The 15298-nt window shown below is 38.8% G+C and overlaps 1 protein-coding gene across 1 annotated transcript; it reads right to left on the reverse strand.

Annotated features, from left to right (window-relative positions):
- Nucleotides 1-222: 222 nt before the first annotated feature.
- Nucleotides 223-3381, reverse strand: LOC142458608 (uncharacterized). Its single transcript, XM_075559578.1, is given in 2 exon segments — nt 223-346; nt 348-3381. Coding segments are annotated over 2 exon segments (2952 nt in total). The 5' UTR covers nt 3176-3381.
- Between the last annotated feature and the right edge of the window lie 11917 nt (nt 3382-15298).

A 15298-nucleotide genomic window follows, 5' to 3' on the forward strand; every position in this document is an offset into this window, starting at 1 on the left:
CCACAATGGTGGGTCGTCAGTAAAGGAAAGCAATTCAGAAATTGGGTAGCCACATTGTAAGTCACAATCGTTTGGTACTACACACAGCCTGGGCCAAACCCTATCGCCTATTCCTGTTTTTTGAAAGCCTTGTTACACTTATACCATTGAAAGATTGTCTCATTAAGAATTTTCTCATGTTGAATGATACCTGAATTCCAGATATGATTTCCCACATTTATGTCATGCAAAAGGCATCTTTCCTGTGTGAAATGTCTGATGTGCTATAAAGAATCGTTTCTGGCTGAAAGCTTTACCACATTCACCACATTCATGTGCTTTTGACCCAGTATGAATTGGCTGATTAACTGAGTTCATTCTTCAAGATAAAGGTGTTCCCACATTAAGCACATACATGAGGTTTCATTCCTGTGTGAAATTTCTGATGTGCTGTAAGGGATCGCTCTCGGCTGAAAGCTTTACCACACTCACTGCATATATAAGGTTTTTCTCCAGTATGTATTTGCTGATGAGCAGTGAGAACATCCTTCCTGATAAAGGCTTTACCACACTCAGCGCATACATGGGGTTTCTCTCCAGTATGAATTCGCTGATGAGCAGTGAGACCATCCTTCCTGATAAAGGCTTTTCCACAGTCACCGCATACATAGGGTTTCTCTCCAGTATGAGTTCGTAGATGAAAAGTGAGGTCCTTCTTCAAGGAAAAGGCTTTTCCACATTCACCACATACATGAGGTTTATCTCCACTATGGGTTCGCTGGTGAACAGTGAGGTTATTCTTTCTGCTAAAGGCTTTTCCACATTCACCACATACATGGGGTTTCTCCCCAGTATGAGTTCGCTTATGAACAGTAAGGTCAGTCTTTGAGATAAAGGCTTTCCCACATTCACCGCATGCATGGGGTTTCTTTCCTGTGTGAAATGCCTGATGTGCTGTAAGGGATCTCTTCCAGCTGAAAGCTTTACCACACTCACTGCATACATAAGGTGTTTCTCCAGTATGAGTTCGCTGATGAGTAGCGAGTACATTCTTTGTGATAAAAGCTTTTCCACATTCACCACATACATGGGGTTTATTCCCAGTATGAATTTGCTGATGAGCAGTGAGAACATTCTTCCAGCTAAAGGCTTTTCCACATTCACCACATACATGGGGTTTCATTCCTGTGTGAAATGTCTGATGTGCTATAAGGGATTGTTTACAGCTTAAGGCTTTACCACACTCACCACATACATACTGTTTTTCTCCAGTATGACTTTGCTGATGAGCAGTGAGTTCACTCTTCCTGATAAAAGCTTTTCCACATTCACCACATACATGGGGTTTCTCTCCAGTATGAATTCGCTGATGAACAGTTAGAGCATACTTCCAGGTAAAGGTTTTTCCACATTCACCACATACATGGGGTTTCTTTCCAGTATGAGTTTGCTGATGAACAGTGAGAGCATTCTTCCAGGTAAAGGCTTTTCCACATTCACCACATATATGGGGTTTCTCACCAGTATGAGTTCGTTGATGAAGAGTGAGAGCATCCTTTGTGATAAAGGCTTTGCCACATTCACCACATACATGGGGTTTCTCCCCACTATGAGTTCGCTGATGAGCAGTGAGAACAGTCTTCCTGATAAAGGCTTTTCCACATTCACCACATACATGGGGTTTCTTTCCTGTGTGAAATGTCTGATGTGCTGTAAGATATCGCTTCCGGCTGAAAGCTTTACCACAATCACCACATACATATGGTTTTTCTCCAGTATGAGTTCGCTGATGAAGAGTGAGGTTCTTCTTCCTGGTAAAGGCTTTTCCACATTCACCACATATATGGGGTTTCTCTCCAGTGTGAGTTTGCTGATGATCAGTGAGAGTATTCTTCGTGATAAAGGCTTTTCCACAGTCACCACATACATAGGGTTTCTCTCCAGTATGAGTTCGTTGATGATCAATGAGGGTATTCTTCCTGCTAAAGGCTTTTCCACATTCACCACATACGTGGGGTTTCTTTCCTGTGTGAAATGTCTGATGGTCTGCAAGGCATCGTTTCCAGGTGAAAGCTTTACCACACTCACTGCATACATATGGTTTTTCTCCGGTATGAATTCGCTGATGAACAGTGAGAACTTTCTTCGTAACAAATGCTTTTCCACATTTACCACATATATGGGGTTTCTCTCCAGTATGAGTTCGCTGATGAATAGTGAGAGCATGCTTCTTGATAAAGGCTTTTCCACATTCACCACATACATGGAGTTTCTTTCTTGTGTGAAATGTCTGCTGTGCTGTAAGGCATTGCTTCCGGCTGAAAGCTTTACCACACTTACCACGTACGTGGGCTTTCTCTCCACTATGAGTTCGCTGATGAGCAGTGAGATCACTGTTCCTGGTGAAGCCTTTCCCACATTCACTGCATACACAGGGCACCCCTGCCACATGAGTTTTCTGATGTTCCTGGAGGTATGATTTACTGTGACAAGCTTTGCCACATTCTAAGCATGTAAATGGTTTTTGTCCTTTATGAGCTGTTCGACAATGTGCAGTGAGTTTGAATATTTTGTTGAATTCCTGCGCACACTGACTGCATTCATAGGTCTTATCTTGTACATCCTCACAGAGGAACCACTCCTTGAAGTTTCCCCCACATTTATTACCTATGCCTGGTTTCTCAACTTTGTCAGATTCCTGATGCTGAATGCATTGTGACTTCATGCTACTGGATTTTTCACACACAGAGAATTTCACTTCAGTGCAAAATTGGTCTTCTTCAACATTCGAAAAAGTTTTTTCATCTCCATTGAGTACAATTGACTTCTTTATTTGGCTACTACTCTTTTGATTTAATACTGGAATGATTAAATCTGGTTTTACTATATTTTCATGAATGCCAAATATCTCATAGTTTTCCTTTAGAGGAAAATTGTTTTTGTGTTGATGAAGAATATTTTCCAATGTTTTAAATTTATAGAACTGTTCGGTTCTGTCGAGGTTCCTTCCATGTTGCAGCTGATCAAGCAAATGATCATCAACTTTTGGGATCTCAATGGAAACCAGGTTGCGATAGTTCTCCAACATCACTTCCTGATATAGGGTCTTCTGAGCAGGGTTCAGGAGCTGCCATTCTTCCGAGGTGAACTTTACAGCCACATCATTGAATGTCAGTGATTCCTGAGTCTTGGTCATTTTCTTTGGTCTTTAGGACACAGCCGGCAACTGGGAAGCTCTATGTTTGTCTTATCTCGATCAGCGCGAATGATGTTCACAAACTTCAATCACTCATGAGGACATCCCAGAAATAGTAACACCCAATCCAGGCACGACTTCCTCCTCCAGCTCAGCTGCTGGTGATTCAAAACCTGAAGGCCGTAGAAACACGTGGGACGCTCACTCGGATCTTCTCAGGCGGAGGAAGTGCCAATCCTAATCTTATGTGAGTGGTGTATTTATACAAGAAGACAGAGAGGAAAAAAAAGAGGGAAGTCAGAGTTATGTTGCAGTTGTGAGACAAGGAGCTCCTGAGACTATCAGAAGAATGAGAGGCAATAAAGATTGTTGAGTGCCTACTAGAACCGTCACTAATGGCATGGCATTTATGACAACCTGAATGTGGACTTCTAACTCCAGAGCGAAAAACAAACAAAAATGAAAACCCTCATTGTCATTAAATAGACTCCTAGAGACTCTATAAGACAGGTTAGAATGGCCCCATATATATTTCAGAGTCTATAACTCATTACAGAAGTAGAAAGTCTTAATTATCTCCAACAGAGTGACTGGTGGTATTGAAGTATGGGACAACAAACTGATGATTTAATGAGATATCCACTTTATGAGACAGTAGTTACCATAAAGTGGTAGTTTTTGTTAGGGTCGGTCTAGAACTCTAATACTCTGAAAACCAAGCTCATCAAGTTGATTCCAACTCAAAGCATACCTATCCTATACAAGTTTCCAAGACTACAAACTTTACTATAACACACAGCCTCATCTTTCTCCTGTGGAGTGGCTGGTGGTTTTGAAATTCTGACCTGTTATCAGCTCAATGCCTAACCCATGGAGTCACCAAGGATCTTAAATGGATATCCTAGAAGGATTCAATAACACCCAAAGATTTTAATGAAGAGGTCAAGTTGCAAGCGTGGTTAGACCATTTCCAATTAGGTTCACATTTGGTTTTGTGTCCTGGAGTTACTTCTGAATCATAGTGACAATATATATGACAGTATCAAACATTCCCCCATCCCTCACCATATTCACAGAGTTTCTATATTTGACTCCATTGCTGAAGCCACTGATTCAGTCCATCTCATTGATGACCTTCTTCTTTGTTGATGACTCTAAACTACGTGAAATTATGCATGAGGCTTTCAGTAGCTGCTTCCTCTGAGCTGAAGAGCCAAGTCTTTCTTCATTATGTGTTTTTTTAGCTTGGAAGCTCTGTGGAAACCTGTTCACTTTGGGTGACCCTGATGGCACTTTAAATACCAGTGACATAGCTTCCAGCATCATAGCATCACACAGCCACCACACAACTAAAAACTGACAGACAGGTGGTGCATAATTTTAAAACATTGTCAGATATTGAAGATCCAGAAAAATGTTAAAAGATAGAACAAAAGGATAGACCACTCGGGAAAGAGGGCACTCAAAATGTAATTAAGGAAGAGCTGATTTCTTACTGTGGAGTCAACCATGGTGATATGACTTGGGAAAAGCCTGTGGGAGTGGAGACACTGGAATTTTTATTTTCTGATGGAACAAAACTCACTTAAGGAGAATCTGCAAAAATCCACTAATAATTAGACTTGGAATGAAGCTAGGAAAACTGGAAGTGGTTAAAAATTAAATGAAACAGTCAAATATTGATACACTAGGCATTAGTGAGTTGAAATGAATTGGTATTGGACATTTTGATTAGAAAGGCATATTATTTACTATGCCAGGAATAACACAATCTCAATGAATGGTGTAACTAGCATTCATTGACAAAAAGGACATTACAAAATCCATCATGAAGCACAATGCTGTCTGTGATAGGATTATATCTATTCTCCTTCAAGGAAATCCAGTCAACACAACAATTATTCAAATTTATTCACAACCACAAATGCTAGTGAAGTAGAAATTGAAGAACTCTATCAATGATTTTTAGTTAAAAATTTATGAACCAATCAGATGCATTGATAATTACTGATAATTAGAATGCAAAAGTGTGAAACAAAGGGGAAGAAACAGTAGTTGAAAAATACGGACTTGAAAACCCCAGATGCTATATCTTTTGATAGTCGGGAACCATCAGCTTTCTTCACCACATTTGCTTATGCACACATTTGTCTTCAGTGATCATATCGGCAAGGTGAGTACCCACTGATATGATTTTTTGTTCTTTGATGCCTGATACTTAGTCCCTTCTACACCTTGTGGTCACACAGGCTGAAGACAAATGTGTGCATAAGCAAATGCGGCGAAGAAAGCTAATGGTGCCTGGCTATCAAAAGATCTAGCATATGGGGACTTAAAGGCTTGAAGATAAACAAGTGGCCATCTAGCTCAGAAGCAACAAAGCCTACATGGAAGAAGCACACCAGCCTGTGTGACCATGAGATGTCGAAGGGATCAGGTACCAGGCATCAAAAACAAAACAAAAAAACCATATCATTGTAAATGTGGGTGAGTGCAGAGTGGAGACCCAAAGCCCATCTGTAAGCAACTGGACAACCCCTTACAGAAGAGTCACGGGGAGTAGATGAGTCAGTCAGGTTGCAGTGTAGCAATAATGAAACATACAACTTGCCTCTAGTTCTTAAATACTTCCTCCCCAATCCCCTCCCCCAGCTATCATGATCCCAATTCTACCTTACAAATCTGGCTAGACCAGAGGATGTACATTGGTACAGATATGTACTGGAAACACAGGGAATCCAGGACAGATGATCCCATCAGGACCATTGGTGAGAGTGGCGATACCTGGAGGATGGAGGGAAGGTGGGGTAGAAAGGGGAACCTATTACATGTGACCTCCTCCCTGGGGGATAGACAACAGAAAAGTGGGTGAAGGGAGATGTCAGACAATGTAATATATGACAATAATAATAATTTATAAATTATCAAGTGTTCATGAAGGGGGGAGTAAGGAGGGAGGGGGAAAATGAGGAGCTGATATCAAGGGCTCAAGTAGAAAGCAGATGTTTTGAGAATGATGATGGCAACAAATGTACAAATGTGCTTGACACAATGAATGGATGTGTGGGTTGTGATAAGAATTGTACGACCACCCAGTAAAATGATTTAAAAAGAAAGAAAGAAAAATTATGGACTTGATGGTAGAAATGAAGCTGGAGATACATGATAGAATCTTGCAAGACAAATGACTTGTATATAGAAAATACCTTTTTCTGATAACACAAAAATTATTATATATGTGTACTTCTCCAGATAGAATACACAAAAATCAAACGGATTTTATCTATGGCACGAGACACTGGGGAAGCTCAATATCAGCAGCTAAAACCAGGCCAGGTGCTGACTGGAACAGTCCATCAATTGCTAATATGTGAGTTTGCATTAAAGCTTAAGAAAAATTTTAAAGTCCACGAGAGTAAAAATATGAACTTGATTCTGTCCCACCCAAATTTTGAGAACACATCAATGATAGATTTGACACATTGAACACTAATGACAGAAGCGCTGGTGAGCTGTGGGAACACATCAAAAGCATCATCCATGAAGAAAGCCAAAGGTCATTAAAAAGACAGAAAAGATCAAAGTGGATGTCAGAAGAGACACTGAAATTTGCCATGAACCATAGACTAGCTAAAACAAATAGAAGAAATGATGAAGTCAAAGAACTACTTAAAAAAATTCAAAGGGCAGCTCTAGAAAACAAATACAAATGTTATAATGAAAGGTGCAAAGACCGAGAATGAGAAAAACAAAAGGGAAGACTTGCTCAGTATATCTTAAAATGAAAGAACTCAAAAAAAAAAAAGTCAAGTCTTGAGGTGCACCATTGAGAAATTCTACAGGCAAAACACTCGACGATGCAGGAAGCATCCAAAGAAGGTGGAAAGGATGCACAGTGTACCAGAGGGAATTGGTTGATGTTGAACCATTTGAAGAGGTAGCATATGATGAAGAACCAATGAGTCTAAAGGAAGAAGTTTAAGCTGCACTGAAAGCATAAGCCAAAAGCAAGGCTCCGGGAATTGATGGAATACCAACTGAAATGTTTAAACAAGTTGATCAAACACTGGAAATAGTCCCTCATATATGTCAGGAAATTTTGAAGACAATTACTTGACCAACTGACTGGAAGAAATCTATATTTGTACCCATTCCAAAGAAAGGTGACCGAATAGACTGCTCACAATAATTGTAGAACAATATTATTGATACGTTCAAGTAAAATTTTGCTGAAAATCATCCAACAATGCTTGCAGCAGTACATGAAGCTACCAGAGATTCACGCTGGATTCCAAAGAGGACATAGAATAAGGGACATCGTTGCTGATGGCAAAAGGATATTGCTTCAAGGCAGAGAATGGCAGAAAGATGTTTACTGTGTTTTATCGACTATGCCAAGACATTTGACCGTGTGGATCATAGCAAACTATGGATAACCTTGAAAAATTGGGAACTCTAGAACACTTCATTGTGCTCTTATGGGACTTGTCTTTGGATTAAGAGACAGTTATATGAACAGAACAAGGGAATACTTGCATGGTTTAAAATCAGGAAAGATGTGTGACAGGATTGTGTCCTCTCACCATACTTATTTTATTTGTACGCCAAGTAAATATTCAGAGAAGCTGGTTTCTATGGATAAAGATATGGCATCAGGATTAAGAACAACCTTCAATCAGCAGATGACACAACATCGCTTGCTGAAGGTGAGGAGGACAAAAGACAATGGCCCTGTTGATGACCAAGAATTGCAGTCTTCAATACAGGTTGCAACTCAATGTAAAGAAGAGGGGGGAAAAATTTAAAAAAAGAAGAGGGGCAAAAAATCTCACAACCGGACCAATAGGTAACACCATAATAAATAGGGAAACGTTTGAAGGTGTGAAGGTTTTTGTCTTGTTTGGATCTACAGTTAATGCTCACAGGCATGGCAGTCACAAGATCAAAAGACATGTTGCATTAGGTAAATCTGCTACACAAGAACTCTTTAGAGTATTGAAAAGCAAAGATGTTCCTTAAAGACTAAGGTGTGTTTAACCTTAGCCATGGCGTTTTCAACTGCCTCATATGTATATGAAAGTTAGACCTTGAATAAGGAAGACTGACAAAAATGGATGCATTTGAATCGTGGTGCTGAAGAAGACTATTGAAAGTAGGAGGGACGGCTGAAAGGACCAACTGATCTGTTTCAGAAGGGCAGCTGGGAGCTGCTTAGAGGCAAGGATAGCAAGACTTCACCTTACATACTTTGGGCATATAGTCAGGAAAGCCCAGTCTCTGGAGAAGGGCATCATGTTTGGTAAAGCAGAGGGGCAGAAGAAGAGAGAAAGGCCCTCAAGGAAATGTGTTGACATCTGGGCTGCAATAACGGGCACGCAATTAGAAAACATTTAGACTAGCACAGGAATGGGCAGTGTTTTGTACTGTTGTGCATAAAGTTGCTATGGCTCACAACTGACTCGATGACACACAACAACAATATCATAAGGCATGGCATTCATTTCCAGGGACTAGTCCCACCTGAAAAATATGCCCGCGTGAGGTGATGTCTCCAGATCATCAAATTTAAGAAATATTAGGTTGCACTGCATCCAAACTAGGTTTGTTTGTTCTTCTGCAGTACCTATGATATGTAATAGTCTTTACCAACATAATAATTCAAAAGCATCAATTAGTTTTTTGATTCTTCTTAATTCAATGTTTAGCTTTCATAGGTATTCCAGGCAATTTAAAATAGCATGACTTGAGTCATGAGCATCTAAGTCTTCAACGTGGCATCAAAATGACATGGTTTCTTATTACTTTAAAAAGATCTTTTGAAACCAACTTGACGGACATAATACATACTTTGATTTCCTGACTGCTGTTTCAGTGAGCATCAATTGTGGAACAAGTGAAATATAATCCTTGGAGAATTTTGCAATTTTCTCTGTTTGTCATGAGATTGCTTATTGACCCAGTTTTGAGTATTTTTCTTTAGATTGTGCAGTAATTCAGATTGTAGTCTTTCATCGTCATCAGTAAGTGGTTCCAATCTTCTTCACTTTCAACAAGTAAGGTTGTGGATGATCCCTCTTCCATTCATGATCTCACGTTATTCTTTATCTAGTTTAGCTTTCAGTATATTTTCCTAGCATGCAGATTGAGATTCTATGACACATCCTCGCTGCACACTATTCTTGCTGCTCTACCATGCGACATTTTCTTTGTTATGTGTCCAAACAACCATCTCTTGGCTTTGTTTATAGGTTATGCATGAACATAATCAAGCGTTTGAAGCCCATTCTTTCAAATATTACCATCCAAAGAGCTGAATGTCTTTACATAGCCAATATAACACAGGTGGAAATCTGTCTTATATGCTGTTTTCAGCCGAGTTTCAACGATATTCCTTGCTCTGTGTCATCTTCTGAACCCAAATTAAATTTCTAGGAGTCACAGGTCATTTTACTAGAATGTGTTTCACCCTTCCATCAAGTCTTGCTACTTAATGAGTAAGAATTTGGTGAGCCAGGTATCTCACTTCCCTTACATCAGCATTCTAGAAGCAGAATTACATTGGGTTCTTTGTGTCCTCAATTAACAGAAGAATATACCGCCTGACTTTGCAAATATAATAGTTGCTCTTGATATAAAAATATTTTTATATTAACCTTGGGATCAACTTTGTAGATAGGGTGCTTGATATAGAGTCAGGACTTCAACAAGCTTTCAAGAGAGGATTGTAAGCTTATACGTCTACCTGCTAAAAAGTGACATTTGGGTGGCAGCACTTGGTTCAAAACATGCTTGTGTTTTACATAATCCACTTGAGCTTGTGGGGGAAACATAAATATAATTTCCACTTCTAAGTTTTGTAGGATACACATATTTAAATTAAATATTTAAGTTAAATATAAATGGACATTTGACTTCAACCAGTTATCACAGGATGACTTCATGGAGGAAGTGATGTCTCTGTTGGTTGTTAAGGCTATGTAGTTAAGTTGTAGCTGTTGAAGATTTAAAAATAATTGAAGGAATCACCAACCATTTGCAGTAAAGTTCATATGCATGTGAAAAAATAAAGGAAAAAGAATCAATTATTTCCACAAACCTGCTACCTGGGACTGTGAAAAGAAGACGTCTTTAAAAGCAAAATGCATACATTGAAATACCAAATCCCTCAATACTTCACTTTTTATTTAATGAAAAGTGAAATACCTCCAAGGCTATTTGCTTATGCTGAGGATGTGTTCCTACCTGTCAAATAGGGATAGTTGCACTTGAATGATGTACTATGGTCCTCTAAAATTCTTTGGTGGCATATGCCAAAACGTAAGCAGCTCTGCTGGGGTCGTGGTTAATGTGGTGGGCCACAAACTGCTTACTCAGCACTTCAAAACCACAGGTTGCTCCACAGGACAAAGACAGACTTTCTACTACTGTAAAAAGGGCGTTCTAGAAATCCACAGGGGGCAGTTTTACCCTGCTATATACAGAGTTGCTATAATTTGGTATCCAATTCAATGGCAATGAGTTTGGTTTATGGGTTATGAACCAAAAGTTAACGGGCTTGTACCAATGTTCTCTTAAGGGAAAATTGAAGCCTTTTCTGTCCTTGAAATGTAAAGGAAAGGGGGAAAAATAAATCAAAGGCCCAAATAGACTTTTCTGAGTCATTCAGGACTATGGTCAATAGCATCACCGAGGGCTAACAATGTATACAATATTTAAAACTCTATGTCCTGTTAAAAAAGCAAGCAAAGAACTAAGTGGTATAATATCACTTTATATCTGATCATTTTCAGCTTCAATTCTCTCAAATAAAATAGTGGTGTATTGTCAACAGTAGTAAGATAGTTTCAAAGTTATGTACATTATAAAATGAGCAATACGATTTCAGGGAAACAGTAGGATGTTGTATGGATGCTGTTGTCACTAATATTTCTAAGGACAAAGTTCAAAGTAAAGCAATGAGCCAGTCACAGTGGCAGCCGGTGTGAAGGAAAGCATACTCTTGCTTTGATTGAGAGAGTTTTCTGGGTTTTTCATTAAAGAGCTCATGGATGAGTTCAGTCTGTTTTTGTTTTTAAGTAAGCCCTAAAAAGGAGCTCTAGTTTCAGATAGATGGTATGTGAAAAGGCATAGAGACGAAAAATTGTTGAAGGATTTAACTAGCTTGAATAATGGAATTGAGGGTAGACGTAGTGGGCGATTATTTTACCTAAAAAGTAGATTAAAGTAGTGGTTCAACTGCTGAGTTCTCTCCTTTATATAGGAGCTCTGGGCTCCATCTGTGCGCAATGTACCTCAAGCCCAGCCACTGCCTATCTCAGAGTGGAGACTTGTATGTTGCTGTTGAGGCTAACCAAGTGGTTTCAGTAGAACTTGAAGCTTAAGATGGACTAAGTAGCTTGTAGCAAAAAGAGTACTGGATAGCCTACATAAAAACGAAACTCTGGTCAAGCTCAGCATTCTGGAGTGGAGACTGAAATTGCCAAAGGGAGACACACATTTGAAAGGAAGCACTCTGAGATCTCAGAATGAGATCTGTGTTACCTTGCCTGCACCTACTCGAGGATATGTGTGGCGGTTCCATCATATCACAGCCTCATGACCTCTCCTTGACATTGTGGGCTATTTGATACCTCTAAGGGATGCTGTGGAGAACTGGTTATTTCCCTACTTCTTCTTCCTACTCTCCTGGTCCTGCATCTAGTTTCTTGGGACAAGAGTCGCCATGTGGTTTTCTGACCCTGGGACCATTTGGCAGGCTGCCAGTTTATCTGTTGACTTTGGATCCTTTCAATCCTGCCTCCATCAGCCTGTGGTCTTCCTGCTTCCTGGTGTATGGATCCAACCACAAGAGCCAGGAAGCTTTCCAGTTAGCATGTGACACAGAGATGAGTTTCATTGGAGTCCCCTGCCCTGTGGCTACATCAGCCTCTTTCATGATATACATTTCTTTATTTTATACATATCTGTTTCATTGATTTTGCTTATCTAGAAAACCCAGTCTAACACATTGGGATTTTATTGATATGTAGCTGCCTGGTTGGTGACAGAGATAAACACTCTCAGAAATGTCACTGGATGGTAGAGAATTCTGCCAGTTAACTATGTAAACACAGTAAATGCTGTTTCTGGGGCAAATCTGATTTTTAATATAATTGGAAAATTCCATCGTATCCATTACCAAAGAAGTGTTAAGAACGTTGTATAGCTGCATAACAAACAATTATTTTAAAGTTTAAACATTCTAAAGTCAGAAAGAAGAAAGAAAGAAATATCCTCTTTCTCCACCTACTTGAACAGGAGTGGAAGCTGGAGCTTTTCTTGAGGACGAATGCATTGGTTCTCTACCTGAATAATGGAGAGTAATGGAATGGGATGAGATCATACATGATCTCAGAATGAGTTCTTCTACGCCTCTCTCTTTGTCGACAAAGGCTCCAGAAAGTGGATTGGTTTTCTGTTGGCTAATAAGTGTATTCATTTACTCATTGTAACCCAAAGTTATGAATTCATTAGAAATCAATAAATTTTAAATGTAGTCGTATCTTTTGTAGTAAAAATCAGTCTTGATGCTGAAAATATCACGATACTAATGGAAGGGTAATAAGGGAGATTTCTCAATCAAAAGATTGAAAGTTTAGGTTCACCCAGATGAACCTCAGTAGAAAAATTTTTGAACCTACTTGTGAAACCCCATCCATTGACAACCCCATGGAACACATTTTTATTATGACCTCCATCTGATCCCCCATGTGTCAACTGGATTGATAACTGGTTTAACTAATTATAAGAAGGAGATGTCTGAGGTCCATGGTGATATAAAAAGAACAACTATACCCCAGGTTGCTATTAGTCAAATATAGGACTAATAGACTAGGGGAGAAGTTATTGGCATGCATGAAAGGATTCAGGTATTAGTTGAGCCAGATCTTACAAGGATTTAAGCTAAACAGCATTTCACCTACATCTTGTGGAGCGCTGAGGTCTAAAAGCTGTTCTGGGGTGTTCTACCATACCAAATATATGACTATGCAATAGATGGATACCACAAAGTAAACTGCATACTATGTTTGATATAGTCAAATATAAAGCAAAGTCTTAATTTTAATTTTTAATAATTTTAGTAAATGAGACTGACTCAATATGAGACTATATGAGGGGGTACCACCACCACGCCGCCAAAAGGGAACATAGTTCCACTGGGTGGAGCTTTCATAGTATGTTTTTTTCCTACTTGGCAAGCATACAGCAACTCACTCTGAGTTAGAGCATTCAGTGGCGTAACCTGGGAAGGTCCTCTCTGGTCACAGTGAATTTTTTCGTAAAAAGCAGTTTCTCTCAAACCTCGTTATTTTTTGTGTGTGTGGGAGCTGATTTAAGAGAACAGCCTGTGACTGAAATTTTGTTTCCTGATTGGGAAAAATGCCACAGAAACCATTATGATGTGGAGCACAGAATACAAGGACAGCACTATGGGAAAATTCAAGTGTATGAGTGGTTTTCTTGTTTCAAAAAAAGTGAAATATTGATGAAAGACAAATCTTTCTGCCCTATAAACTAAATAATATCTGTTTTATCATGAAAATATTGTGTTATCATAGATTTTAAGCTTCAATATTCAATGAAAACTACTCATAGAACAATTAAGGTCCAGTTGTTCAGGCAGTCAGTTTAATGTGAAATACAATCTAAATGATTTTGTGGATTAGGGAAACTTAAAACTCTTCCAAATTCAATGCTAGAACTAAATTGAAGTAGTTATTTTGTTTGTTTTTAATCATTTATTGAATATCATCCATTCAACTAATCAGTTACAGCAATGATTGAAGAATCAAAATCTTTGATTTTTAGTTGGAAAATAATGTTGAGGTTAATTGGGTCTAGACATGATTCTTATAAATATGCTACTGTAGAGCCATAAGTATTGCAACAAAATCAAGAGATTCCCTGGGAAGCTACTGTGTTGATTCTGTTTCTGAAGGCATCTTAATGAGACAAAGGCAAGCGAGAGAACTGATTTCTATCCATCCACTAACCACAGAGACATATTTAACCCAACTCTGTTGGAATACTCATATATGTGCATATATCATGTATGAGCTGGAACTGTAGTAGAATCCTTCTGATACACACCCCGTCATATATGCCCCAAACATACAGAGAGTGGTGTGTGTATATAGGTAAAGCACTCATTGACTACTACCCAGAGATTGGCATTTTGAACCCACACTCTTAGTGTTGTTTCAGAAAACAATCTAAAATCTGGCAAACTGTTTCTGAAAAATAATAGCCTTGACTTTTCTGTGGATTGGTTATGCAAAATAGTGTTTGCAGCAGTGGGGATCAACTCTATGGCAACTAATGAGAAACACACATTGATGATCTTTCTCAATGATCATTAAAAAGATCACTTTAACGTAAAATTTAACCTTCTTCAGAAAATCATATTCAGAAAAATTATGGCATAAATGTTCAAAACACTTTTCCTTCGGTTGCCTGTTAAACTTTTAATCATTGCCCAATTAATGATGTTATTCCCTGAAAATTTTTTATAATTTTTTAAGTTGGTTTCCCTAATTTATTTCAGTAAAATGTTTTTAGCAAATTGTAATATGTCCTGAACAACAACAACAAAATAGAGAACTCAGTAGGAAACTAAAGTGTTATAAACATTTGTATCACTAAGGTTATTTTATTACTTATTGACCTGTGGGCATGATAAGTATCTCTATTTTTAAATTTTTTTGAAGTTGAGAATGATTTTATTGAGGCAGGGAAAGAACTCCCAGGAGGGAAGGGAGAGCAGAGAAGGACAGCGGCATCTTGAGCCCCTGGGCGGGTTCCTAGACCCAAAGAGTTAGGAAAGGGAAATCGCCGAGAAGTATCTTTCACCCCTCAGTCCAACTGACTCTGCATTCCAGCTCACTGTCACAGTAACTGTGGCAGGTTATTTCCCCTTCTTCCTTCCTTTCGTGTCTCACCAGCCAATAGAATAAAGAATCATTGGTGTAATTCATGGAAGCAAAAAGGAAATAGTAAGCGAACAAAATATATTTTTTGATTCTTGTACACTGGTGCTTACTTTCCTACTGAGGTTAATTTTTTTTCTTCCCGCCTTTGAATTCA

This window comes from Tenrec ecaudatus, chromosome 10 (assembly GCF_050624435.1).
Source record: "Tenrec ecaudatus isolate mTenEca1 chromosome 10, mTenEca1.hap1, whole genome shotgun sequence".
NCBI classification, from domain to species: Eukaryota; Metazoa; Chordata; class Mammalia; order Afrosoricida; family Tenrecidae; genus Tenrec; species Tenrec ecaudatus.